Source organism: Anguilla rostrata, chromosome 17 (genome assembly GCF_018555375.3).
Source record: "Anguilla rostrata isolate EN2019 chromosome 17, ASM1855537v3, whole genome shotgun sequence".
In the NCBI taxonomy this organism is placed as follows: Eukaryota; Metazoa; Chordata; class Actinopteri; order Anguilliformes; family Anguillidae; genus Anguilla; species Anguilla rostrata.
In genome coordinates, this window is record NC_057949.1 from 18,281,849 (window position 1) to 18,307,845 (window position 25,997).

The following is a 25,997-nucleotide window of genomic DNA, read 5'->3' on the forward strand; positions in this document are numbered from 1 at the left end:
TTACCTGCAACTTACATAATCCAGCACGGGTGGTCATCGTTTGCTTGTTCGTATGTTTGTATGTCCAGAAATCTAGCAATGTCACGTTTCACGTATTTACACTGAGAAATTATGCCATTCTTTGTGCCGTGTAAAACAATTTAGGATGACCCAGTATTATAAACAACACCATGAAAAAAATTGTGATAATCAGTGCACGGTTTACATTATTAATATTAAATCAATTTTGGGATGTATATCATGATTGTGCCACATTTGTATTTTCATAAGCACAGCGAGTCATTATCAGTGCCAATACACAACGTTCATTATTTAATGATAAATCTGCACACAAATCTGTGTCTTTTTGCTCCTTCACATTCTCTAGCCTCACTCATTCAGATAAAAAAAGATGCATATTTTCAAAATCATATATTTATTTCACACAGTTCAGTAGGAAGATTTAGTGACACATCAACATTGCATTTCTTTGCAAAAAGGCACATTTGTTTAAACAGATAACTGTAAAGGACAGTTAAAACCAAATCACAATAATCAATTTTGTAACCATATTAACAGCAAAAGCAAGGCATGAATAACATACTGTGGGGGTGACATAGCTCAGGAGGTAAGAGCGGTTGTCTGGCAGTTGCCGGTTCGATCCCCACCCTGGGCGTGTCAAAGTGTCCTTGAGTAAGACACCTAACCCCTAACTGCTCTGGTGAATGAGAAGCATCTATTGTAAAGTGCTTTGGATAAAAGCGCTATATAAATGCAGTCCATTTACCATATACTGCTTTGCGCACTGTATCATATTAATGACCTGACTGATCAATCTTGGTCAATTTTATTTCATTCATTCACTTTACACATGGGTTTCCAAAAGGAGAGAGAGCAAAATAAGAATAAAACCATCTGAAATGTTAAAGATTTATAATCAACCGTTCTAACTTACAACTGCAGGTGACTAGAATAGAACATGCCGTAACATATTTACCAGTATAAATCCGACGTCTGAAAAAATGAAATGTTGGATTTAAAGGGATAGATTGTCTGTTTTACCTAAAGCTCAACAGTTATTTAGGTCACAACTCATTTTACAAAAACTCCAACTCAATGATGCATTTGGCTGTGTGTTTGCACTAAAGTGAAACTTCAGAACAGTAAATAAATCAGGACATACTGATTTGTAGTTTGCACAAATTCATCTGAGAAAATAATAACATAAAGCAACTCCCTAAACATGACAACATTACTGGATGTTTGGCCAAACTGAAATGACACCTCACAGCTCCAGCTTAGTGAAAATGAAGACCCAAGAGGCTGCTGCTTTTACAGACCTTAAAAGCAGTCTAAGGAAAATTATGGTAAACTTTCTGGTCTTTGAGGTAATTTTCATTGACAGAATGTTCTACTGTCAACCCTCTAAATATGGTGGAAATGATGGCCTGTGCGTTCCTATATTAATTGAAGTATGAATATCAACACTGCAATTCTGAACCAAAAATATCAATCACGGCAACAATGACTGTCAGACAGCTCATTAACTTCGGTGCCCCCTCAGCATGCGGTTCAGTAGCTGGGCTCTATCTACTTGTTCCAGTATATCTCATAAGACTTCCTCTCCGTGTAGCCCGAGTCAGAGGATCCACTCCGGATTTTCTCTTTTACCACTTTCACAACCAGGCCCCCGGCCAGAGCGATGCCGGCAGCGGCCTTGCCAATCTCCGCCACCGCTGTCATTATCCGCGCAGTCGCCCCCACGGTCTCCAGGGCCCCTGCCACACCTCCGCCAGTCGCCAGGGCAGTCTGAGCCACTGGGGAAGTAGTTACCACCCCTTCTGCTGCAGCTGCCCCTGTGGCTTGTAGCACCCCTGAAACACTGCCCCCGGTGGCCGCTGCCTGTGGGCCTGTTACCGCTACAGACCCAACACTGTGTACCACCCCGCCCACACTTTCTGCCCCTGTTAGAGCTGCTGAACCTGCAGCTGTGCCCTCCAGCATGGCCCCGAGGGCCACCCCTGCACCCATCGCGCCCCCCACTCCTGCTGCCACTCCCACTGCAGTCGCCCCAATCATCCCAACCTGTGCCAGTGCCTCCACAGCTGCCTCTCCTGGGCTGTTAGCCTCTGCCCCTGCTAGCGCACCCACCGACCCTCCCAGCACCCCACCGGTCGCTGCTCCCAGGGCCACTGCAGTCTTCCCTGCTGCTGCCGCCACTATCGCCCCCACTGCCTTACCCACCCCCACCCCCCCTGCTACGGATACCCCTGCGAGCTGTCCCGCCGCCAGCCCCAAAGCGTTTCCCACCACAGATGCCCCAGCTGCCGCAGCTAAGGGCGCAGCCGCCCCAAACGCCGCCCCCACGGCCATCCCTGTCGCCCCCGCAGCCACCAGAATTTTGACTTTGGTCAGAACTTTCTCAGAGAGGACAGCCTCTCTCCGGAACCTTCCGAGGGCCGAGCGGAAGGCCTGTCTCCTGCTCACCATCCTCCCGTTTCCCCCTCTCCTCCTCCTCCAGCGCTCCCCCCAGTCGTGGCCCCGGGCCCCAAACAAGCTCCAGGGATCACGCCTCTCCTCTCCACTCCACTGCCCCACCCTCCAGTCCTCACTGGGCCCCAGGACGTCCTGTTGGCCCTCCAGGTCTCGCTTCCTCGGTCCTGCCTTCCTCTGTGCTCCCCCACCCTCCTCTTCGAGATCACACTTCCTGCGCTTGGACAGATTCACCTCTGTGGCCACCGCTCCTTCCTCCTCTCCCTCTTCCTCTTCGACTTCCTCACCTCTCTCCTTCATAATCCTCTCCTGCTCTTCCCTGATGGCTTCTTCTGCTACTCGGAACATGTCGCTGGTGTAGAAAGCACCTCCGCTGCCTTCCAGCATCCTCTCTACCTTCTCCAGCAGCCGCTGAACCTGCTGGCGGTCAGCAGGGTCTCTGTTGTTGAGGACGTGGTACCGGCCCCCACACATTTCCAGCAGCGACCGCAGTTCCTCTGGGGCGGTGCCCCGCAGGTACTCCTCAATCCCTCTGCCCTCCAGCTCGTCCCCTCTGGTGAAAAGGACCACGGTGTGATTGCGCAACGCCCCCTCCCCGAAAATCTGAGCCATCTCCCCAGCCACCCTGGCTTCGTCTTCCGTGAACCGGCCCAGTTGGACCACTAAGAGGAAGGCGTGGGGTCCCGGGGCCGTCAGAACCACGCACCTGGCGATCTCCGCCCGGGTCTGTTCCGCGCCCAAACGGGTGTCTCCAAATCCGGGCATGTCCACCACCGTAACTCTCTTCCTCTCCTCTGCCGCCAGTACATCCATGCTCACCTGCTCACAAACGCGAGTCACAGAACTAGCGCTCAGCTCCGACAGGAAGTGTGTGCGGCCCAGGATGGTATTGCCAGAGGCGCTCTTCCCAGTGCCCGTCTTGCCAATCAGCACCAGTCTGAGCTCTGACATTCTGCAAGATTCGTCCCACCCCTTCCCCTCCTCTCTCTCCTCTGATCTGATGCTTCCATCCTCACCTGGTCTTATGTCTTGCGTTCGTCTCCCTCCTGGAATAAGGGTTGGAAATATTAAGAGAAAACTCTGAATTACACAACCATTACATTTCAATGATAAGCTTCTTCAAAGAATGCGTGTCACTGTATGTAAACTTGTGCAAATCAACTGTACTTTTGAAAGTAGACAGAACTTGAGAAAAACGGACCCATGTTCCCGATTCTCCACGTTCGTCAGGCAGCTGATAAATACACAACTCCTAGCTGTTTTTGCCCTACCATATTATAGCCGGCTACTGCACGGTTACGTCTTCAAGTACTGCGATATTTTAACTGTAGTTGAGGCAAGGTCTATTCTTATAGAGATATGGCCGACTTTATGAATACCTAATTAGCTCGCAAGCAGCTCCGTCCAAACAAACTAGCTAACGTTCGCTACACAATACGGTCCAATTCTTCCATCAATGCTAGCTGGCTCTGACGTTACCACAGAGAAATCAGGAATCTTCTTATTGTACTGTTTGACTTTGTTTTCCCGTTTGGTTCGATCTCAAACGTCACATCTTTAAATAAACACGCCATGTTACCGAGTTAGCATGCACACTGTCTTAACAATAGTTTGGTAAATATCTGAAAATAAATGTAATTTAAGTATCGTTTTCTGTTCAGTCGTGCTTATATTAAATATTTAAGTTACTGCTATAGTTCGTAGCATGTTAGAATTGTAGCTTGCTAGTTAGCTAACTTGTGCTTTGTCTGGAGTGTTGTATAACTGTAACTGTAGCTAGCTAGTTAGCTATATCCCTTTAGCTAGTTGGATAGCAACATGAACTCAAGCAAACTGTCCTAAAATGTGAGGAGGAAAAGTTCTTGATAATTTTAATAATTACCTGACTCCGCAAAATGCGCCATTGTTACACCTTATTACTGTACACTCTCCATCTACTTCCTGTGGATCTGTAAGAATAAAAAAAAAACAACAGACCCGGCCCAAAAACCTGGTGCTGTTCCTTCTCCCGTTCTTTGCTGCCATCTCACGGTATATATGCTTAATAGCCCATTTCAGTTTACGTCAGTTTTCAGTGTGCGTCTGTAAAATAAACTGCACATGGAAGCATGGGACGGTAGATATAAGCTAATCTAGCCAGGAAAGATCTCTGTATAATAAAACCTTCACAATTCATACAGCAATGATATAGCCAAAAGTGCACTGAGATTTTATTGTAATATTGAACATAATCTACAGCTCACAGAATAACAGTAGAAGCCAGTACAACTGGTGTTGTAGAAATACAGATGTCAGACACAAATATTCCAGTGGGAGCAATTTTCTTTTGCTCTAAAATGTGTCATAAACAAAAATGATTACTGGGGGTCTGACACAGGGTGTCCATTTTGTATGAATATTAACTTTAAGTGCACTTGATTGGCAGTCCACTAAGCAGTAACACATCTCATTTAGAACATAAATATAATTTTAATTACACAATAAATATGGTCCCCAGGTGACCAGTGCCAAACCCCCTGTAATTGTACATTCTATGCAAACAGTTGTCATACTATTTGTGAGTGAAAAGCTGGTGTATAGCTCAGTGTCAGTGTCAGGATTTTCGGGGAAATGGACCCAAACGCAGAGTGGGAAAAACTCACAAAACTGAAAGGGTAAATATACAAAAAGAATTTAATACAAAAAAACTCAGGAACAAACAAAGAGGCAAAATCACAAACTCGCCACCAACAATAATACAATTAACACAGGTGAAACCAATGAGGGAATGAACAGAAATATGAAACCTGAGAAGTGCCGCCAACTGGTGGCCCAAAAAGGAAAAATAGGAACAAAAAGACATAACCATGACAGTCAGTTTTGAATTGAAATAAGAATGGCTGATGAATTCAAATTCAGTTGTTGAATCGATCACTACCACCATTATCAAAAAAGCCCATCAGGGAATGTTCTTTCAGCGTCAGCCGCGGAAACTAAATGTCTCCAGACCGGTCCTGACCCTGGTTTTTTTTTATCCATCCTTGAGTGCATCCTCATTTCATCTATAACTGTGTGGTTCAGCCCATCGTCCGTCTGCACAAAGGACAGACTGTAGCGGATCGTACATACGGCAAAGAGGCTGACTGGCCAGCAGCCGTTCTCAGTGAAAGAGCTGCGTAGCACCAGAGCAGGGAAGCGAGCTAAAAAAGATCACCGCTGTCCCCACACACTCCCCTTGGGAAAGTGATACTGCTCCAACAGAACCAGAACTATGCACCACCTGAACCCCCGAAGGCAGTTTCACTAACCAATAAATCACCAAAATATACAAACATACCACCCCCTTCCTCTGTCAATGTTGAACCAGTAAATTTGCAATAGCTGAATTATATCATATGATAAATTGCATGATGTTCAATTAAATGAAATTATTTATTTATCTAAATTAAATTAAATTCAATGAAATTGCCATGCCAACTTTTTTCATGTATTTTTGATATATTGTTACAAAAACATAAAAACAGACATAAAACATTTAATTTCAAATATACACAATTCAAATGATATTTCTTCAGAAGGTATCAAACAACACCATTAATGAGTTCCACCAAGCTTTTTACCAGGGAATCATTGATGTACGTTACTATGAAGAACTCATGCTAGAATTACACAATGAAGCATATTTCAAGCACAATCAACATACCTCACACCGCGGTTGCACAATAGCACTATTGACATAGCATTTCATCAGTAAAATATTCAGTGAAAAGAAACTTTATACATGGTAGTGAAAGATGTGGCCATATAGTTCATGTGTAACCTTTCCAGTGTTGAACACCTTTCAAAATTACATATTACTGTAGTTAAACAGTGGGCAAGGATATTTTTTTTTCTGTAATGACACCTTTCGGAGTATAATCATTTGTATTTATCTTAATTAGCTTCCAACTACATTTAGAACAGCAGAAATAATGCCCGTGTTCAGACAGACTGAAGACTCATCTCTTCAGATTACACCAAGACTCCCTTGACCCCTTTAGACCTTTTCTTTCTTTATTTTTCCTCTCGGATAATGTTAGAGGTATGGCTGCGTAAGAGAGGTTGTTTGTCTAATCACACCTTGTTAAAATACAAGTTGTTGTTTTCTAGATAAATATTACACTTAGTGATTATAAATGGGGGCAGCACGGTGGTGCAGTGGGTGGCACTGTCGCCTCACAGCAAGAAGGGGTTTGAATCTGCCCTGGGTCTTTCTGTGTGGAGTTTGCATGTTCTCCCGGTGTCCTCCGGTTTCCTCCCTCAGTCCAAAGACATGCAGGTAGGCTAACTGAAGACAGTGCCCATAGGATATGTGGGTATAAATAAGGGATGGATGGATTAATAATGGGCCTTTGTGCCTTCTTGGTGATACCAGTTTTTTATTTGTGAGAGTAACACTAAATTTCTCCTCTACTGTAGGTTGCTCTGGAGAGGGCATCAGCCAAATGATTGTAATGTAATGTCATGTAATTTCATGAAGTGAGGGCTGTATTTTGATGTACTAGCTGAACTATCCAAGTGTCTGAAAGCAAAGTTAACCACTTCAAACATTTACACACTAGTACATATGGCAGAAAATGTAATGAGGAAATCTCAAGGAGACATGTCATATCCATGACGGTTCTATTGAGTACTGCACATTTTAGTTCTGGCCAATGTGCATGAGGCTTTAATGACCAAAATCAGCGCTTCTCTTCGACTGATACCCTGCTCCTCTGCCGTCCGTAAGGCATCTTCCGCTTCCTCAGGGGTGACTGTTATTTTATTACAGAACTTTGCACATGCCAGGATAACTCTGTCAGAAAACCAAATTTTCACCGCCTCGTTTCGTGATTCTGATAATAACTGTGAATAAATATTTTGCCACTCTGTTTTGTTTGCAGTTTTGTGCAATTTTTCTAGCTGCTTGATTTTCTCTTTCATTTTCTCCTCCTGGATTTCACGAATTACAGCCTCAACCCTCCGGAACATGTCAGTACTATAGCAGCTGCCCCCATTGGCAGACACCATGATGTGTACTTTTGTCAGTAGATCTTTAACCTGGCTATAATTTAGAGGTGAACTGTTGTCTAAACAGTGGTACCTATTTCCACATTCTTCAACGAGTTTTCTGAGATCATCATCACCTGTTTGGATGAACTGCTCAATAGTTTTACCACCAAGTTTTTCTTTGTGTGTGAAGAGAACCATTGTATATTTTTCAGCATCTTTTCCAAATGCGTTCCTAATCTCTGCAACTGTGCTTCTCTCTTCTGGTGTGAAACGCCCTAACTTTATCACCAGAAGGAAAGCGTGTGGCCCAGGGGAGGCCAGGCCAATGCATCTACAGGTCTCCTTAAGAACCTGCTCATTGGACAGCTTGGTATCGAACAGCCCTGGGGTGTCGACCACAGCAATTTGTTTACCAGCCCTAATTCCATCTTTCAGCTCACAATTTGCAGTCTGTGAAGCAGAACTAACATCAGACTGAAATAATTTTCTACCAAGAATGGTATTCCCACAAGCACTCTTTCCTGACCCGGTTTTTCCTAGAAGCACCAGCCTGAGTTGCACTCCTTTTCCACAAGGTTGGTCCCCAGCATCGGATATTACTCCAGCTGCAGTTGCTTCTGAAACTGAATAACAAAAGAGCATAAGAATTTTGACCTGGTTACAAAAGCAAACAAAAAAAGGCAATAATCTTTATTAAGAATAAAAAATAGATTTTAAAAAATGACCTTACAATTAATCAGGTTCTTCATGCTGTCTCCTTTAGTTCTCAGCATGCAGAGTTTTCCTCCATTTTCTTTCACCATAGCATCAATCTTATTTAGCAAATCTGACACCTGGCTGCCAATGATTTGACTGTTTTTGTTGTCAAACACATGTGTCCTGCCCCCACAGTCCAAAACAAGCCGCTGTAACTCTTCCCCTTGGTCTTGGATGTAATCTTCGATGCTCTCTTCGTCATCCAGGTCACCTCTTTGAGTGAAGAGCACCATGGTGTACGCCAGAGCGCCTTCCCCAGAAATCTCCCGTATAAACTCCAGCACCTCCTGCTCATTTGCCACATCATCACCGATGGGGATAACCAAGAGAAAGGCATGGAGGCCAGGTTCAGAGAGAGAGACAATCGTTTTTCTTTGGGCAATAACCTCTTCCTTGCTAACCTGTGGGTCGAGCAGGTCTGGAGTGTCAATCACACACACCTGCCACCTGCCAGTCTCGGTTGTACTGGACTCACATTCCTTTGTCACGTGTTTCTCTTTGCGTCTGGCTGTCTGGAACTGCTTCCTTCCCAGAATGCTGTTTCCCGATGCACTCTTCCCAGACCCGCTCTTCCCAAGCAGCAATATCCTCATCGGCGGTGAGGGAGAGAGAGCTTGGCCTTCACCTAACACACCATACAGAGAAACGCAATGAAAGATTTCATCATTTCAGCTGAGTATGTCCCAAGTCTGGTTTTGGGGACCATGATGTGCATGCTCGTCTTGTTTTATAATCTAAATGTCAATTAAATGAGCTGTTAATTAAATGTAATCTACACTCACTGGCCACTTTATTAGATGCACCTGTTCGTTAAAGCAGCTCAATATATAAAGTATGCAAACATGGTGAAGAGGTTTCATTTTTTGTTCGACCAAACATCAGAATGTGCAAGATGCATAATCTCAAATCAACTTCGATCATGGTATGATTGCTGGTGTCAGACATGGCAGTTCCAGCATCTCAGATACAGCTGCACTTCTGGGCTTTTTTACATACTACAGTCCCTAGAGTGTACAGAGAATGGTGCAATAAACAAAAAACAACCAGTGAGTGGCAGTTTTGTGGCCGAAAACACCTTGTTAACGTGAGAGGTCAGGGGAGAATGGGCAGACTTGTTCAAGTTAACAGAAAGGCCAATTGTTTTTACAACAGCGGTGTGCTGTGCAGAAGGGAATCTCTTAATGCCCAATGGATTGTATCTTGAAGCAGATGGGCCACCGAAGAACCACACCTTATTCCACTCCACTTAGAACTGGATGATGAGGCTATAGTGGGCATGTGATCACAAAAACTGGATGACTGAAGATTGGAAAAACATTGCCTGGTCCGGAGAAAATCGATTTCTGCTGCGAAAATTGATTTTTGCCGCAACATGCCGATGATTAGGTCAGAATTTGGCATAGACAGCATGGACCCATCCTGCCTTCTGTCAACGGTGCAGGCTGGTGGTGGTGTCATGGTGTGGGGAATGTTTTTTGGGTACACATTAGGCCCCTCACAACCAAGAGCATCATCCGAAAGCCACATCATAACTGTGCATCCCTTTATAACCACAGTCTACCCTTTTTTCAAATGGATACTTCCAGCAGGATAATGCACCATGTCACAAAGCACTATCTGAATAGTGCAATATCTGAATAACAAGAACGTGACAAATGTAATAAGACATATTGCACTTTAATGCTCAGATACTACTTAAAATGATTTTGGGTTTGAAATCTCTCGGTGCCGAGTAAGGACGTATTTTAACGGCGCTTGGACACAGCCTCGCAGTCAAAAAAATAACGTTAGGTCAACTCTTGAGAAAATACCGTCATCGACATGGCAAAAAGTTATTTCCTTAAAAACAAAGCAAATCTGAATTACCGCATTAAACATTAATCCGTATTTTAACAAAGCAGTCATGAAACTCACCCGATAAAGCCACAGCCATTTTATGTTCCTCCTTACAGACTACTTTAAAAAACGAGATATTACTAAAAACCAAACTTCTGAATCATAGTAAATAAATAAAATAGAAAATTAGTAAAGTTACAAAGAAAGACAACTTCGTTTTGCAATACAAATGTTAATTAAATTAAAAAATAAAAATGAAAATCAGTTAATCTTATGCCGCTCAACATTTCATGTCGACGCTCGTGACATTTGTAGTTTCATTTTCGCAATGATTACGTCCGCTGAGTAAGCATGCCCAAGCGGGGGGGGGGGGGGGGGGGGTACCTTTATTCTGTTTTATCAAGCATATTTATTTCAACTGTATAGTCTTTTTTCTGCACATAGGCTATATTGTCAACGAAATCATATACGCTTTGAAAATAAACACTTTTTTTACTTTTACAACGAAGATGGAGTATTATTCATGTCTTGTTCATTTTTATTGTGGTAACTTGTATGGTTTTATTATCAATTAGGTTTATTTAAGAAATCTGAACATTTAGCTATGTATGCAACGTATACAGTTTTTGTTTCTACCATTACCCTGGCTGAGCTAATTATACCAACACACCAACAAATTCTTAAACCCTTTCATACAGGGATACAAAGAAGTAATCAATTGGCATTTAAAAAAATGTAGCGCGGATCTCAGCTCATATAAATGACTGGGCTACCGAAATATGAGCTTTGCCATCATAGACATGCATATATATGACATCCGGGATCAAGAAAGTGAACCCACATACTAACAGGTTTTCTGGAGTTGTTTACAAAGTGTAAACGGTTCTCCGTTATAAATGTCATTATCAAGACACCAACATGCTTTTTATGTAAAATAAATTAAAAGTAAATCACTGGTTGTCAGTGTTTTTATCTCAAAATATGGAATGATGTGCTCAGATACCCCTAACTCTAACCATGAAGAACTTTGATGGTCATGGTGGGCAGTTTGTAATGTAAGCCTGTTCATGAGGTAACAGAGAATGGGAGGTATGTGAAAATATTTCTGAGTCCTGGAAATCAATTGAAGTTTATGGAGAGTTTGGAACGGGAGGTACATTACAACCATGTTGAAAAGGCCAACAAAATCATCTTCTTTCCTCTCAAAGATTTAGAAAACCTGCTTAACTACAATAAAATAATTTGAAAATTTTTGAAATATTATTTTTCTAAACCTTACCCCTAACCCTAATCTCTAACAATACAGATACATACATATACATACAAAGATTTTTTTTAAATTATACATATAAATGTAAATACAACAACAGCATTATTATGAGCAGCAAAGCAGAAAAGCCAGTGGTGGGGAGAGGGTGTATTGTGAAGGAAGTAGTGTTGCATGAAAAGACATGTTTTTAGTTGAAATCTGAATGAGGAAATGCTATTACACAGAGGAGTTGAAGGAGGGCATTCCAAAGCTTGGGGGCCATGGCATTGAAAGGTCTCTAGAGGTGGATAAACTGGTATAGGGACCACAAGCAGACCAGTGCTAGAGGACCTAAGTGTTCAAGTGGGAGTAGAGAGAAAGAGTAATTCAGAGAGGTAAAAGGCATAAAGACCTATGAAGTGCTTTGAATGTGATGGTGAGCAGTTTATAATGTATGTGTGATGTAACCAATGTAATTGATAGAGAACAGAGGTTATGCGAGTTGATTTTTTTGGTATGTGTGAGTACCCTGTCAGCAGAGTTCTGGACATGTCATTATTAATGGAGATGTTTGGGTGGGAGCCCGGTGAAAAGGACATTGCAGCAATCTAAGTGGGTGGAAATGAAATCATTTATGAGAGTTTCAGTGAGGTTGGGAGATGGGAGAAGGTGAGCAATGTTACAAAGGCGGAAGAATGCAGTTTTTGTGATAGTTAATGTGAGCTGCGAAGATCAAATATTACTCCAAGATTGCGGATTTTGGTTTATGAAACAACCGAGATGTCATCAATGGCAAGACAGAATTCAGTGGCAGAGAGGCAGGATTTTGGTGCAGCAGCATGATTTCTGTCCTGTCTCAATTTAGCATCAGAAAAGTGATTGACATCCCAGAGGGAAGAGGAGCGATATAGTACATTTTAATTTTTCCTTAACTGGGGTGGTTAGACTTACCTATCCGAATTTTTTCCACAATACCCCCACTACAAACACCAGCACTAATGCCAGAAATACAGCAAAAACTTGTGGAAAAGCTGTAAGGCCCTCATTGTCCATCCCGTTTCGGCGAGCTAATTCCAGCCTATCATCCAGCCTATCTAGCCTATCCAGCCAGTCAGTTTTGACTTGTGCTGACATATCGTTGAAGCCCCTCCCATTCTCTAACACATTACAGTAGCCCTCCCCCCCATTCTCTAGCACCATTCTGTCAATCTTCCGCAGCAGCTCGGTGACCTGGGCACGGTCGTCGCTGGCCTTGTTGTTGAAGACGTGATGGCCGCCACCACATTCTCCCACCAGCTCCAGGCTCTCTCTAAGGTGCTCCTCGGCGGGCCGCCCCCCTAGCAGGTCTCCATGCGTGAACAAGACCATGGTGTACCCCAGGGCTTGCTGCCCGAAGGCCTCCTGTATCTGCTCGCATGCGCCTCTCTCCTTCTTGCCGTGCTTGTCCAACCTCACCACCAGCAGAAAAACGTGTGGCCCTGGCGCACACAGATCCTTACACCACCTGATCTCGTGCCGGTCGCCGAAGGCGGAGGTTTCTGTGGCGAACACAGCGGGGGACTCGATCACAGACAGCCTTCTCCCAGCCTCCTCTCCAGTTTGAATCTCGGTGCGGGAGATGAAGGTGGACTCGGTTCCAAATGCCGCCCGTCCCAGGATGGTGTTCCCAGAGGAACTCTTCCCCACCCCTTTCTCCCCCAGCAGCACCATCCTCAGCTGTGGTTGTGAAGAAGCAGTGGGCTTCGACTGATTTGCTAGATCTGTGAAAGCGATTGGCATCATAAGATTATAATGCACACTAACATAATAAATCATCATCATCATCATCAGACTGAAAGAGCCCACTTACGCGCATAGGAATTGGATAAGGGGGGTTTCTCTTGTGGCTTCCGGTCTCTTCCAATTCTTTGTCTGCAGATTGATGGATTTAAATCACTGCTGATAGAAGACGTGCTTCTTTCCTCAGAAGGAAGAGGATTAGGAGTGGCAGAGGAATAATTCAGACTCAAGGACGGTCTTGTTTGCATAGTTTCTAAAAAAAATGTTATAAGAAGAGGAGAGGAGAGGAGAGGAGAAGTTCTTAATGAAGAGAATGTTTAGCTCAAGCTCTACCCCACCTGCTTTTGTAGTGCTTCTTTACCGCTTCATGTCACTCCGGATATTTTGTCTGGTTGGTTGAATATGTTATCCAGGTAGGTAAAATATGCTAACAGTTTAGAAGACTATAAAGGTCTGCTACTGCTTGTATGGAAGCACTGTCTCCCCCACAACCACACAACCCCCTGACACTCTGAAGGTGGGACCACTGCTAGTGGCAGATAGGGAGGATGAGCCAGCGCTAATCACTAATAAAACTGTTTTCCTGAGGGCGTGACTGACCAATCAGTTCACAGTATTGCATATGCAGGTTTTCTTTTTTATGCATATATAATATATATTTTGATGCAATATTTTACACTTAAATGTTTTTTATTTTATATGCATAAAGATATGAAGTTATGCACATCTGCAGGGGGGTTAAGCTCCTGTTAGCTGTATAGTATTTAGCTCATGCTATTGGCATGTATTTCTACCTGCATGCGCTGTCAAAGCTTAAATTAATCAGTTTAAAACATCAAACTTTTGACCTGGGTACAGAACTGGCCTGACCAGTTAAAGAAAAAAAAAACTCCCCACAGTGAGATAAATGACAAAAAGAACCAGGGCTTGCTCAGAGAGATGCAGTTCCTGTAAACATAATTAATATTTGTATTATACAGCAGTGGTACCCAACCCTGTTCCTGGAGATCTACCATCCTGAAGGTTCTCATTTCATCCCTAATTTGGATTCTACTAAATAGCAGCTCAGCAAGATCATAGCTGTTGAATGAGGTGTGCTTTGTTAGGGTTGAAATAAAAACCTTCAGGACGGCAGACCTCCAGGAACAGGGTTGGTTACCACTATCATATACAGTATATACATATTGAGATGCGGTGTTAGCAAACTGACAAACAAAATCCAAAGGAAAGGTTGGCTTACCACCTTTCATTAAGAACAAGAACAGAAAAAAACCAAAACCTTCAAACAGGAAGAAAATGGACAACAGCACCCTTCACAGGCAAAGAAAAAAAAAGCCTCAGCCTCTTTTATAAGACCCAATGATTAGGTAATGGGCAGCAGCTGTAATAATTACAACAAGTTACAGCAGTTGCCATACCTGGGTGTTGGGTCGACACTGCCCCCATGTGGACAGTGTTCAAATTTCCTTCCTGACATCACAATACATATATATTTATATAAGATCTCTCAGTTCAACCATTCTGACAGATACACCGTACTCACAACTTCAACAAAACTTCTGCACTCAGCACCCCGTAATCAGTGTCAGAAGCATTATGAACATGCACACCAGCGGCATGTTTCGCATGTAGAATATTCAGTGTTTTTTAGCTGATGAAGCTGAAGCAAGCTTTAAGGGAACCACACACAGAGTACATAATTCAGAGGACGACATGATTAACGGTAAGTCCGTCAGTGCTGAGATTAACGCCAGAAAACTAAACACTCACCAAACACAGTCTGGCTGCCTGCATCTCTTGGCAGGAGGCATGAAGTCCCTGTGGCATCCAGTGGGCTTACAGAATTTGCCATTGGCAGATATGAGGCTGGCAGTTGATTGGGGCAGGTAAGTGCTGAGGTGTAGTTCTGGCCTGAGATTCTACCTACGTCTGTGTCAGAAGAACAATGTTAATACCACAGAGCAGGACAGCCTTATAGTCAACAGATTCTCTTTTATATTTTGAGTAACAGGCATATGCTTTAGATGACTACTCAAGCATCAGAAGCATGTGTTTTAAAAAGAACAACACAGAGACTTGACAACTATTTACTGAAAACATTTAACGTTATGCTTGTGGTGGAATGACAGTGTGAATTGAGGTAACTGACCCAAACCTTTTAGATTGTGTGAACAACCCTACATCGAAATCATTTTGTTTTTAACTGACAGTAGAACTGGTGATATTTGCAAATTGATTTATTAAGGCTACTTCTGTCTTTATTCCACTAAAATGACAAGTCAAGCAGGTAATTTCACTGTAGAGAAAAGCAACGAAAAATGGCAATGAATGAACAAGAGACAAACTTGATAATTTTGTCAGATAATCTATTGGAATGCATATCCGTACAGTGCTTGTATGAGGGAATGTCAATGACGTCCACCATACATTTCTCCTTGCCTGGCTTAATGCCTTCGTCAGGTAGAGAGCTGGCTGAGAGCTCATGTTACTCAGGAGAACAACTACCCTTCTTCAAGGAAAATTTCCTTCTATGGAGGAATTCCCCTTCAAGTTAATCTAATGTTTTTTTAGTGTACAGGACTGGCCAGACCAGTTAAAAAAGCACCCCACAATAAACAATGAGTGGGGGAAGGAGAAACTAGTTACAGCTCATTTTTACTCACAGAGAGCAACAGTCCCTATGATAAATGTATTTAATATTTTTATATATATTATTTTATTTTATCAGTTCAACCAATCAACAAATTTTTCTGGCCTCCACACCCTATCGTCAGTGACAGAAGTGTTATGAACACGGACACCAGCTGCATGTTTTGCATGTAGAATATTCAATTTTCCAGCTGAAGAATGGGTGGCTAGATTTAAATAAATCACTTGCAGTGTACAGAATATCCAGAATGACATGATTAACAGTAAGCCTGTCAATGGTCAAATTATTGTGTCAGAAAAAGCAAAACTCACCAAACACGGTGTTTCCTTGCAGAAACCATGAAGTCCCTGTGGCATTCAGCAGGCTTGTAGAATTTGCCATTGGCTGGTATAAGGCTGGCGGTTGACTGGGGCAGAATAGTGCTGGGGTGTAGTTCTGGCCTGACATTCTGCCCAGGTCTGAGTGAGAACAAAAATGTTAATAAACAGAGCAGGAATGATTTTCAGCCTTAGTCAACCGATCCTCTCTTTTACATTTTGAATAACAGACACGTTCAATTAACACACATTTCAAGAAGTTATTAAAAATGATTAAGTCTCTGGCTAAAGCACCAATTTTTTTCAATTACATTCAAATCTTGCTTTTGTGTATGTTTGGGTGGCAACCGATTTGTCTTCAGTGAGGTCCACCAACTCCTACTTCCTAGTGCAAATATTTTTCCCTATTTATTTCCACAAAGCTCCACCCACAGGATACATCTAGCTCTGCCTGTGGGCTGATTGGTCTGAGTGTTCTGTAATAAACATTGGGTCATGTGACCACTTTATCCTATTCATTCTCTGAATGTCTTTATACATACCTCTCTGAGAAGAGCTTCCTTATTCTGTGGTGATTTCATGTTGTAATACCAAAGCTGTTCCTCTAAACAGGGATTTCATCTCTAATGCAAACTGGCCATTTACATGCATATTGTGAGTACTTCAATTTTTATCTCATGTGCATTGTGCATATCTAATACTCTATGTATATGCATATTAATACACAGTATTTTGATGAAATATCTAATATATTAATAAATAAAACTCTCAGACAAGTAACTGTAAACAAACCTAGTTTACAAGCTGAATTAATATTTGACATTTTCTGGAATGAAAAAAAATGGATGTGATTTTTTTTGTGTGAAGTGGTGGTCTTAAAGTTGCCCATGTGTGGGAGTGAGCACTTTTGTAAGGAATGTGTTTGTAAGGTTGTGCACGCGCGACACAATGTACAAAGCATCATCTGCGTGACACATTCTGTGAGGTGCACGTGAAGTTTGGTGAGTGACTGAGAAGAGTGTGTGGTCAGTATTTCTCAGTCTGTAAGAGTATTCCAGAGAATCTGCGTATCCTGGTGTGTGCTGACTGCTATACGCAGGACAGTGTTCAGGTTCACTGAAAGACAACAGCCCTTACAATGCAGCCACTAGGACTGTTATGGTAATATGGTCAGGAATCCTCTCCATCTGCCACTTATACTGTGAGGAACAGAAACTGGCTTATTTACATTCTTAAACTGGACTAAATTAAATAACAAGGAAAATGTTCATCATAATATCATTAAAGATTTATTAATATATATTTTCCCTGCTATTAAGTAACAGGACACTCCACAAATATACATATTTATTCAATGTATTTATATAACAGTCAAATTTACAAAACATATCCACGTGGTAATCGTTTTTTTATCAACCCTGACTTACTCTGCTGATAGAATGTTTGTTTTAGTAATCCATAAAAGTCCCTATGAATAGTTCCAAATAATAATAATAATAATAATAATAATAATAATAATAAAAAGCGCACACAATTCAAAACAAACAAAATAAAAACATATTGCAAACACAACCTGAGCAATGAGTGTCACAAATGAACTCCACACAAATCCAGACCCACTGATAACTGAACTCTAAGCACTGTGCTACCATTTTGCCTGCTTAAAGATTTAAATGCTGGTAATGTAGCACCAGGTATGTAATTAGCGGGCTTTATACCCATTTAATCCTATCCTAAATAATATGTAGCAATAATTGGGCTGTACAGTATACAGTATATACAGAATTTATGATTCACAGAGTTAATTATGTGAAAAAACAACACAAAACCTGTAATAATATCAAAAGATGTTAAATCATAACATAAGAACAACAGCAGAAGAGAAATGACCAAATCAAGGGCCATCATGTGAACCTGCATAGACCCAATGCTCAGCTCCACTCCTTGCTCCCAAACACAGATCCTGGATCAGTGTGCAGCATGCCTGAAGCCAGTAACGTGTGAAAAAGTTTGGTGGCTTAGGGCTGATCTAAGGTCAGCATCAGTGAAAGTTGTGGGCAAAATAATAAAATGCACAGTATAAAATGGGGTTATATAATCTGAAAACATTTCTGATAAGACCAGACGATACAAGCATGAAAGTAACAGAATTAAAAAGGAAAGAAGACAAAAAAAAACCCACAATGATGGAAATAAAGAGGACAGCTTCACGTACCGTTTGTACACAAACTGAAGAGCCTAAAACTTAAGAGAAGCACTCAACCTGTATCATGAACAAAAAAAGTATTAAGTCTAGTTACAATTTAACAAACCATATAATTGCTTTTCTGTTTGTTTTTAAAATCAAGAGAAGTACACCCCCAAACTAATAGAAAACTAGTCTCGGTCAGACTCTCTGGCCAAACTTTGTGTTTTTTGTGTATCTACCACAGAAAAATACAACACAGTCATACTTGTATATTTGCTCTCTTTCTGCTTCAACCTGGTTCTCTGTATTTTATGCCCCACCCAACCCTAACCCTAACCCCCCCCCAACAAGGACATGACCTCAAACCTGAAAGGACCAGACTGAAGAGGCTTCCTGTGACTCTCAGACCCATGTTCCTTCCCCTTCCCTCCTGCCCCATCCAGAATGCTGCTGCTGTCCCTCACTCTCCCATTTCTCATAGCCGTTCTCTCATGTTTCAAAGCCCACTGCTGCTGCCAACCTTACTTCTCCATATCCCACAATCCCCTACTGCCACACTTATTCCTCCATATCCCACAATCCCCTGGTTCACCACAGGACTTGGGGTACAGAGCATCACAAGCGGACCCAATCTTCTTTCCCCAGCTGCCCCCCTGCCCCTCCCGCTCCTGGACCCCCCCCCCCGAGCGTCAGGGCGCTAGAGCTCGGTGCGAGAGCGGGATATGCGCGGGCCCTTCCTGATCTCTTTCCTCTTCTCCTCCTTCCTCCTCCTCTTCTCTTCTTCCCTCAGGACTTTCTGGAAGGCTTCTACAGTGTGCAGCACCTGAGGTGGGGGAGGGAGGGGTGGGGCAGGACAGGCAGGGGTGGGGCAGGGCAGCGAGGGGCAGGGCAGCAAAGAGGAGGTGGCAAGAGGAAGAATCAAAGTGAAGTTTTTCTCTGATTTGTCACCAGTCGAGCTCCCAGCAGAGCAAACAAAAGGCCCCCCCGTTTCATCAAATAACACTTTTTTTGTCTTGCATTTTAGATGTTCATTAAGCCGTAAGATAAAGATGCATATTTATTTTTGATGTATGAACACGAAGATATTTCACTGCATGTAATTTCTAAGAACAAAAGCTGGAGCTCTGGCACAGCAAGTACACTCTGTATGGATGTTTACTTCAAGATAGACTGGTAGTCTGCTAAACAGTAGTGCCGCTGGTTGGTTAAAATATAAATAGTATATTAATTACCTCCTAATGGTCAGTACCAAATCCTCCAGTAGAGGGCAGTATAAGAACATTATTTCTTTCAAGATAAGAATACTCACTTAAAATCTCAACTAAGTAAAACAGGTGTAGTATCATAGTATTTGTATTTATTTGGCCCTTTATGCATCATATAATTAGATTTCTGCTGGTGGTTGTTGGCTACAAAAATTAATCAAATTAATTAAATCGGTTACAAAAAGAGGATGATTCGAATTCTGGGGCTGATTTTGATTGCACAGGGTCACAGCGAGACTGCGGCCCTCACTGAGGACCAGAGCCCTGCTCTCTCTGAGCACGCTCCCACTGGCACTCACGTCGTCTCGCTCAGTGCGGTACGGGTTGATGAAGTCGGGCGATTTCTCCGTTATTCCCAACTCCTGGGACATCTGAGGCAGGACAGGAGAGACGAGGGAAAAGGGTAAATGAGAGAGGAGAGGAGAGTGAGAGAAAGACAGAGAGAAAAACGGGATAGAAAATGTTGCAAAAGGTACGCCACGTAATCCCAGGGAGTGGGGAGAGACAAACAGAGCTCTCAAAGAAGCTGCCATCAATTTTGTCATCCGCGGTATAAAGACTAATAGCCCTGTAGGGTACCCAAAGCCCGCCCCTGCCCCCACCCCGGCAGTCTAACCAGCGTGAGGACGTGCTGGTGGGCGCCCCCGGCGAAGACGCCCGTCAGGTTGCAGAAGCGCAGCCCCCAGCGCAGCAGGGCCCCCCAGTCGGCGTTGCGGTCGTAGTAGTGATGCACGATGCGCGGGAAGCGCAGGGCCACGTCGCCGAAGAACGCCGTGTTCTCTATCACATGGGAGTACGCTGGAGAGAGGGAGGGAAGAATGGAGAGAGAGAGGGAGTGAGAGAGGGTGGGAGAGAGAGGGAGGGAGGGGGAGAGAGAGAGGGTGAGAGAAGGAGGGGGAGGGGAGAGAGGGAGGGTGGAGAGAGAGGAGGGGAGAGAGAGGGTGAGAGAAGGAGGGTGGAAAAGAGGGAGGGAGAGAGAGAGAGAGGGTGGGAGGGAGAAAGAGATAGAAAGGGAGGGAGAAGGAGGGTGGAAAAGAAGGAGAGAGAGAGATGAGAGGGTGGGAGGGAGAGAGAGATGGGGGAGGGAGAAGGAGTGTGGAAAAGAGGGACAGAGAGAAAGAGGTCGTGAGGGACAGACAGAAGCAAGGGAGAGAAAAGGAAGGAGAGAGAGGGACCGAGGTATGTTTACATTATTGACGTGATATATATATAACATATAAAACACAGAAACAGAAAAACAGAGAGAAACTGGGAGATAAAAATCAGGTTGGGGGCTGGTTGACAGACCCGGTGTGTGAAAGCTGGGGACAGAAGGGGGCAGGGAGTGGCTGGAAGGGGGCAGGCAGGGAGCAGGGAAGGGCTGGCTGACCTTCTTTGATTTTGTCGTCCCGGGGGAAAGGGTCATCGGGCTGCAGGTTGGCTGCAGTGAGAACCGCTCTGGAGTCCTCCAGCACCTGGGGGAGGGGCCAAACAGCACTCAGCACACACACCTGAGCCTGTGAGTGCGCACGTGTGTGCACGTCTGCATACATGTGCGTACGTGTATGCAGGCATGTGTACATGTTGGTGCAGATGTGTATGCACATGTTTGTGTACGTGTGTGCACGTGCGGATATGCGTGTGTACATGCGTGTGCAGATGTACGTGCATGTGTGTACAGATGTGTGTGCTCTTGTGTGTACATGCATGTGCAAATGTGAGTGCATGCATGTGTGTGTAAATGTGGGTGCAGGAGAGCTCAGCAGAGTGGGTGAGTGTGTGAGGAGTTTGTCTTGTCACCCTGTAGTGTGAGGAGGGGAGCATGCCCAGTTCCCTTAGTTCATCTGTGGCTCTGAATGTTCTCTGACGCAGTTCTGATAACCTGGAGATGCACAGTTGCTATATTTGGCTTTTCAAGCCAAACTGGATTAATTCTGCACGGACGTGTGGGGACTAAAAAACCAACTGGAATTTTGGCTTTTTTCCTGAAACTGTACACACTTAACAAAACACAGTTTGAACTGCATTGGAAGACAAACTGAATCTTGTGCAGAAATGGCCAAAGTGGTGTTATCCTTGTGATGAATTTATTCATCCAGAATCCAGCGAGTAATTTCATCCTTTTGGGCACAGCCTTTGGCAGTATAGCATCACGCCCTGGCTTATTTGACAGACACAGATTATGTCATCCTGCTTTGGGATGTTTAAATCAGCCTGGCTGCCTAGCTCTGATGCACACTGCGTCACTACAGGGGGGTCCTTAGCTCTTGTAAAAAACAATAATGATACACAGCAGTGATGTTTACTGGGTGAGGTTGACCAGAGTATTTCAAACTGAGAGCCCAGGCATGTGAGAGCTGTGTGAATGGACAGTGGACAGACGGATGTGAACACAGTGTGAATGGACAGTGGACAGACAGATGTGAGCGCAGTGTGAACGAACAGTGGACTGATGGATGTGAGCACGGTGTGAATGGACAGTGAACAGACAGATGTGAGCAGGCATGTTGCACCTTAAAAAGTCCCTTCAGCATGATGTCAATGATCTTGTGCTGCTGGTTAATGTCATTGAGCTCCACCAGGTTCTTCAGCGCATTCAGCTGGTCCTTCCGCTTCGTCTCCAACAGACGCTTGTCTGAGAGGGGAGGTAAGGGCAACACACTGTACACACACACACACACACACACACACACAGATATACACACTGTACACACACACACACAGATATACACACTATACACACACACACATATATATACACACACACACACACACACACACACACAGATATACACACTGTACACACACACACACACAGATACACACCGAAACCCTCATACACACTGTACACTACACACACACATATACTAACATATACATCACAGACACACACACACACACATATATATACAACACACACACACACACACACATATATATATATATAAACACACACACAGATACACCGAAACACATATACATACACACATACATACAAATTCACAGACACAGAAACACATATGCAAACACAGGTAAACACATGCATGTTACCAAACATATATGCACACACACGTGAACTCATGCATGCACACACACACACACACACACACACACACACACACCATGAGCATGGCTGTAACAGGATACAGATCTCCAGGTTAGAGTCATGTCTGGGCCTGTGTGTCTCCGGGTCTGCAGAGGAGGACAGGGCCGGAGCAGCCAAAACCAGCAGCGCAGCGCACAAACACAGCATGGCCAGGGGGAGGCGCCAGAGAGCAAATCTGCCAATCACACAGAGAAAAGGTTGTGCTGAGGTGGCTGCAATTCAGTGGAAGTGCGCTCAGTAGAAACTTCAATCAGTGCAGCAGCTTATATGCATGGGATGCTGTCTTACCGGTTTTGACTCGCCTCAGAAGAGCAGTACTGGAAAGACAGCACTGGAACAATGTCTACATCAACCAGCCTACCGCACAAGAAATATTCTACCCTCAGCTTTCACCAACACCTCTACAGGCTCGGGAATGACCTGCCTGAACATGAAGGTCAGGGGTTGGCTCCAAAGCTCCATCAAAAAGCCATTTTATATGCTTGCTTTTAGTTACTATCAGTTTGCTCATTTTATCTTTGCATTCCTTCACCCTCAAGTTCTTCCTCTGATTTTAGCACTGCATGTACTTTTTTATTGTCATTTGAGTGAAGCATTTTGAACACAGATGAGGAAAGAGAATATTATTATTATGCCTACTATTATTTAGAAAGCCAGAATTATCCCTACTTTCCTCTTGTCTGAAGGAGTATAGGACTCCCATTACATGATTCAGCTCCACACCCCTTTTGCGGTGAAAACAGAAATAAAGACAGAAGACAAATAAGAACCAAAAATAGTTCTGTCACTGATGAATTTCTGATGCTGCTGGCATTTAAGAAAACATTAACAGAAAACAAAAGTGAAGTTGGAGGGGAAGACACTGTTTCTGAAACACAAATACAATGTATAATTTAGACTCACTCAACTCTATGATATGCTGTATGTTCAGACTCCAGCGACAATAACATCAGAGGGGAGAGGGGAGGGCAAGGGGGAGGAGACTCTGGGGGAAACGGACAGTCTTTCTGATTAATATTTAATTGCCCTTTACTATAAGACAATAAAGTAAGCAGGCACAGATCAAAAACATTTGGGGTGGGGGCACAGAACTGGAGGTGAAAGTTCAACAGGCGGTGAAATTTCTTGACTTGAACCACCCCCCAGTTTAAGGCAAGCCGAGCCATTGCAGGTTTTCAATATTTCGCAGTCCCGGATTAACTATCCTTTATCAAGGCCAATTAGAAACCAATACAACAAATTTAAATGACTGGGTTGGAGCCCAGCATGGTGTTTGACGACAGCACATAGTTCACTCGATGCATTGGTTAGTACATCAAGTCTACATTGCGTGATATCATAATCAGACTCTTGGATGAGACAGATTTAGCAAATAATATTACAGAGTCAAACGGTCTTCCATAATGGAGGAGGATATAGATTTCTCGGTTATAATTGATTTCTAGGTTATAATCTACAGCACAGCCCAGCTTCAATCTCAGAAACCAGAATCCTCCTAGGAGTGTGATTCTGCTTCTAACATAAAACCAAACATCTGATTTCAGTCTGGTTTCAAATGTGAGATAACAGAGGCAGGCCAATGACAGCAGAAGGCTGTTTGATTGAGAGCGATTTTCAAAACGGTGAACACGTCCACACAGTGCATTAAAACATTTCCCTAATTAAATATAAGCGTAAATTAGTGTGATCCTTCTTTAAACGGTCTCTTAACCACAAGAATATCCCCCAACTTCACTGAAACTCTGACCCATTTTCTGAGACGAGAATGTCATTTTGAAAAGAGGAAGGATTCCAACTGCCTCCCAGCAATTCCGCCGGTTGGCTCATGGCACTTAAGTGTTTCTAACTGACAGACAATGCAGTCGTTCCCTAGGTAGGGCGTTATAGACTGGAGCAGATCAATCATTTCATGCAGAGCATCTAAAACAGTGAGTTTAAGACACGCACGGCATACGTTTTCTGTAACAAACCTTGTCCCAACAATGATGAGTCTATCAGAGAATTAATCAATGCGAACCCCCTCCCCCCACCCAGAAGCCGTGTATGGCTAATCTTCTTCTGCAGGCGCAATCTTTCATCAGCACTGTATCAGTGCACTGCTAGAAACTGAACATGGACTAGTACCCTAAGTGGGGCAATCGGGCTCTCACACTGGGTGGCAAATCTGTTCTGGTGCCCTTGAGGGAAGTATTTGCAATCCAAATGCAGAGCACAGTACACTTAATCTATGTAAGATCTACACTCTAAATTTATCACTTACAACTGAAAAGCTGCCTGCTTGAGGTGCAATTAGTTTTTCCCCCCTCCTCCTGTGGTTATGAACACTGATCGGGAGGGTCATTCTGAATTACTATTAATAATACCGGGGCAATTATTAATTATGTACATTTCTTTACCACTGCTGTAAATGTCTCACAGGAATTCTTCAAACCACCCATCGTAAATAAAAAGAACACAGGCAACACCGTAGAAATACATATACACAAATGTCTAGCACGTCAAAGTGAGTAGCTAACCTCTTAATCATCACTAAAACCTACCCGACTTGTTTAGGTTAGGTTGCTTCCATCGCACCTCTACCGCACCAATGGCAGTTTAGTCCGAGGGGACATGGTCAATATAGAGCATCTTCGCAGCTATTAAGTCAGTTGTCACATTACTGAGGTAACAAACTAGAGACACGTTGTCACAAAATTGATCACAAGACTGGCAGAGCGCCCGGCGAGAAAACATAATCAGAATGACTATTTTACCATTTGGATCCTAAAGCTTTCTAGACAGAAACGACTTATTCAATGACTCGTACCTAGCCAACCGCCGAATCTGCTATGCCAGAAACGTTCATTTCCACAGAGCATCTGTATGTAAATGCAGCTTGCAGAAAGCAAATTGGCCAGCGACTGTCAGTTAGCTAGCTGGTTCGCTAAATGCACCCTAGCCGCTCACTCACCTTACAATAAAAGCAACAGGACGAGATGGTTAGTTATAAAACTGATTTCCCTCTAACGTCCAAGCCTCTTAAAACAAGACACATCCGCGTGTTTGAGCATTGGTACAATTCTCTGGAGATGATTCTGCGTTTAAAACGATCATTTACATTTCCTATTCGTTCCTCCACTCCGCCAGCGCCACGATCACACTGGCTGGCTTGGACGAATGACAGCTAACGATTTCACCGAAGTGACGCGGTTTCCAGACGGACGAGTTTGAGCAGCACACAAAATTCCGTGATTTGGTGCGCCGCTAATTGTTCCCTCTACCAGAAAGACAAGACGAACTGGTACATTTAACGTAGATTAATTGTCCCTCGTGGCTTAATATCGATGTATTTCATATTTAAGTACTGCACTTCGAGGACGTGTGTGGTGACGTTCTCAGCCATTAACACTT

At 43.5% G+C, this 25,997-nt stretch overlaps 4 protein-coding genes across 6 annotated transcripts; all 4 read right to left on the minus strand.

Moving 5' to 3' along the window:
* Window positions 1-398: 398 nt before the first annotated feature.
* LOC135243344 (uncharacterized) lies at window positions 399-4,516 on the minus strand. 2 transcript variants are annotated; one of them, XM_064315097.1, is made up of 2 exons: window positions 4,355-4,516; window positions 399-3,518 (listed from the first exon to the last, which is right to left on the minus strand). In XM_064315097.1, exons 1-2 carry the CDS (start codon window positions 4,374-4,376, stop codon window positions 1,570-1,572), a joined length of 1,971 nt encoding a protein of 656 aa, XP_064171167.1. In that variant the 5' UTR covers window positions 4,377-4,516; the 3' UTR covers window positions 399-1,569. The 2 variants fall into 2 exon arrangements, with proteins under 2 accessions (XP_064171167.1, XP_064171168.1); XM_064315098.1 differs by lacking the exon at window positions 4,355-4,516 and adding an exon at window positions 3,674-4,234.
* A 1,218-nt stretch (window positions 4,517-5,734) lies between these two features.
* LOC135243345 (GTPase IMAP family member 8-like) lies at window positions 5,735-10,394 on the minus strand. The gene is made up of 3 exons (XM_064315100.1): window positions 10,153-10,394; window positions 8,213-8,863; window positions 5,735-8,105 (listed from the first exon to the last, which is right to left on the minus strand). The coding sequence occupies exons 1-3, from the start codon at window positions 10,169-10,171 to the stop codon at window positions 7,114-7,116; spliced, it is 1,662 nt and encodes a 553-aa protein (XP_064171170.1). The 5' UTR covers window positions 10,172-10,394; the 3' UTR covers window positions 5,735-7,113.
* Window positions 10,395-11,187: 793 nt separating this feature from the next.
* Window positions 11,188-16,643, minus strand: LOC135243248 (GTPase IMAP family member 2-like). 2 transcript variants are annotated; one of them, XM_064314929.1, is made up of 5 exons: window positions 16,381-16,643; window positions 16,064-16,210; window positions 14,873-15,031; window positions 13,173-13,355; window positions 11,188-13,083 (listed from the first exon to the last, which is right to left on the minus strand). In XM_064314929.1, exons 2-5 carry the CDS (start codon window positions 16,197-16,199, stop codon window positions 12,275-12,277), a joined length of 1,287 nt encoding a protein of 428 aa, XP_064170999.1. In that variant the 5' UTR covers window positions 16,200-16,210; window positions 16,381-16,643; the 3' UTR covers window positions 11,188-12,274. The 2 variants fall into 2 exon arrangements, with proteins under 2 accessions (XP_064170999.1, XP_064171000.1); XM_064314930.1 differs by lacking the exons at window positions 14,873-15,031; window positions 16,064-16,210; window positions 16,381-16,643 and adding an exon at window positions 14,343-14,430.
* A 692-nt stretch (window positions 16,644-17,335) lies between these two features.
* On the minus strand, window positions 17,336-25,805 carry LOC135243249 (coiled-coil domain-containing protein 134-like). The gene is made up of 7 exons (XM_064314931.1): window positions 25,558-25,805; window positions 22,649-22,782; window positions 22,015-22,136; window positions 20,892-20,976; window positions 20,139-20,320; window positions 19,822-19,893; window positions 17,336-19,080 (listed from the first exon to the last, which is right to left on the minus strand). The coding sequence occupies exons 2-7, from the start codon at window positions 22,752-22,754 to the stop codon at window positions 18,955-18,957; spliced, it is 693 nt and encodes a 230-aa protein (XP_064171001.1). The 5' UTR covers window positions 22,755-22,782; window positions 25,558-25,805; the 3' UTR covers window positions 17,336-18,954.
* Between the last annotated feature and the right edge of the window lie 192 nt (window positions 25,806-25,997).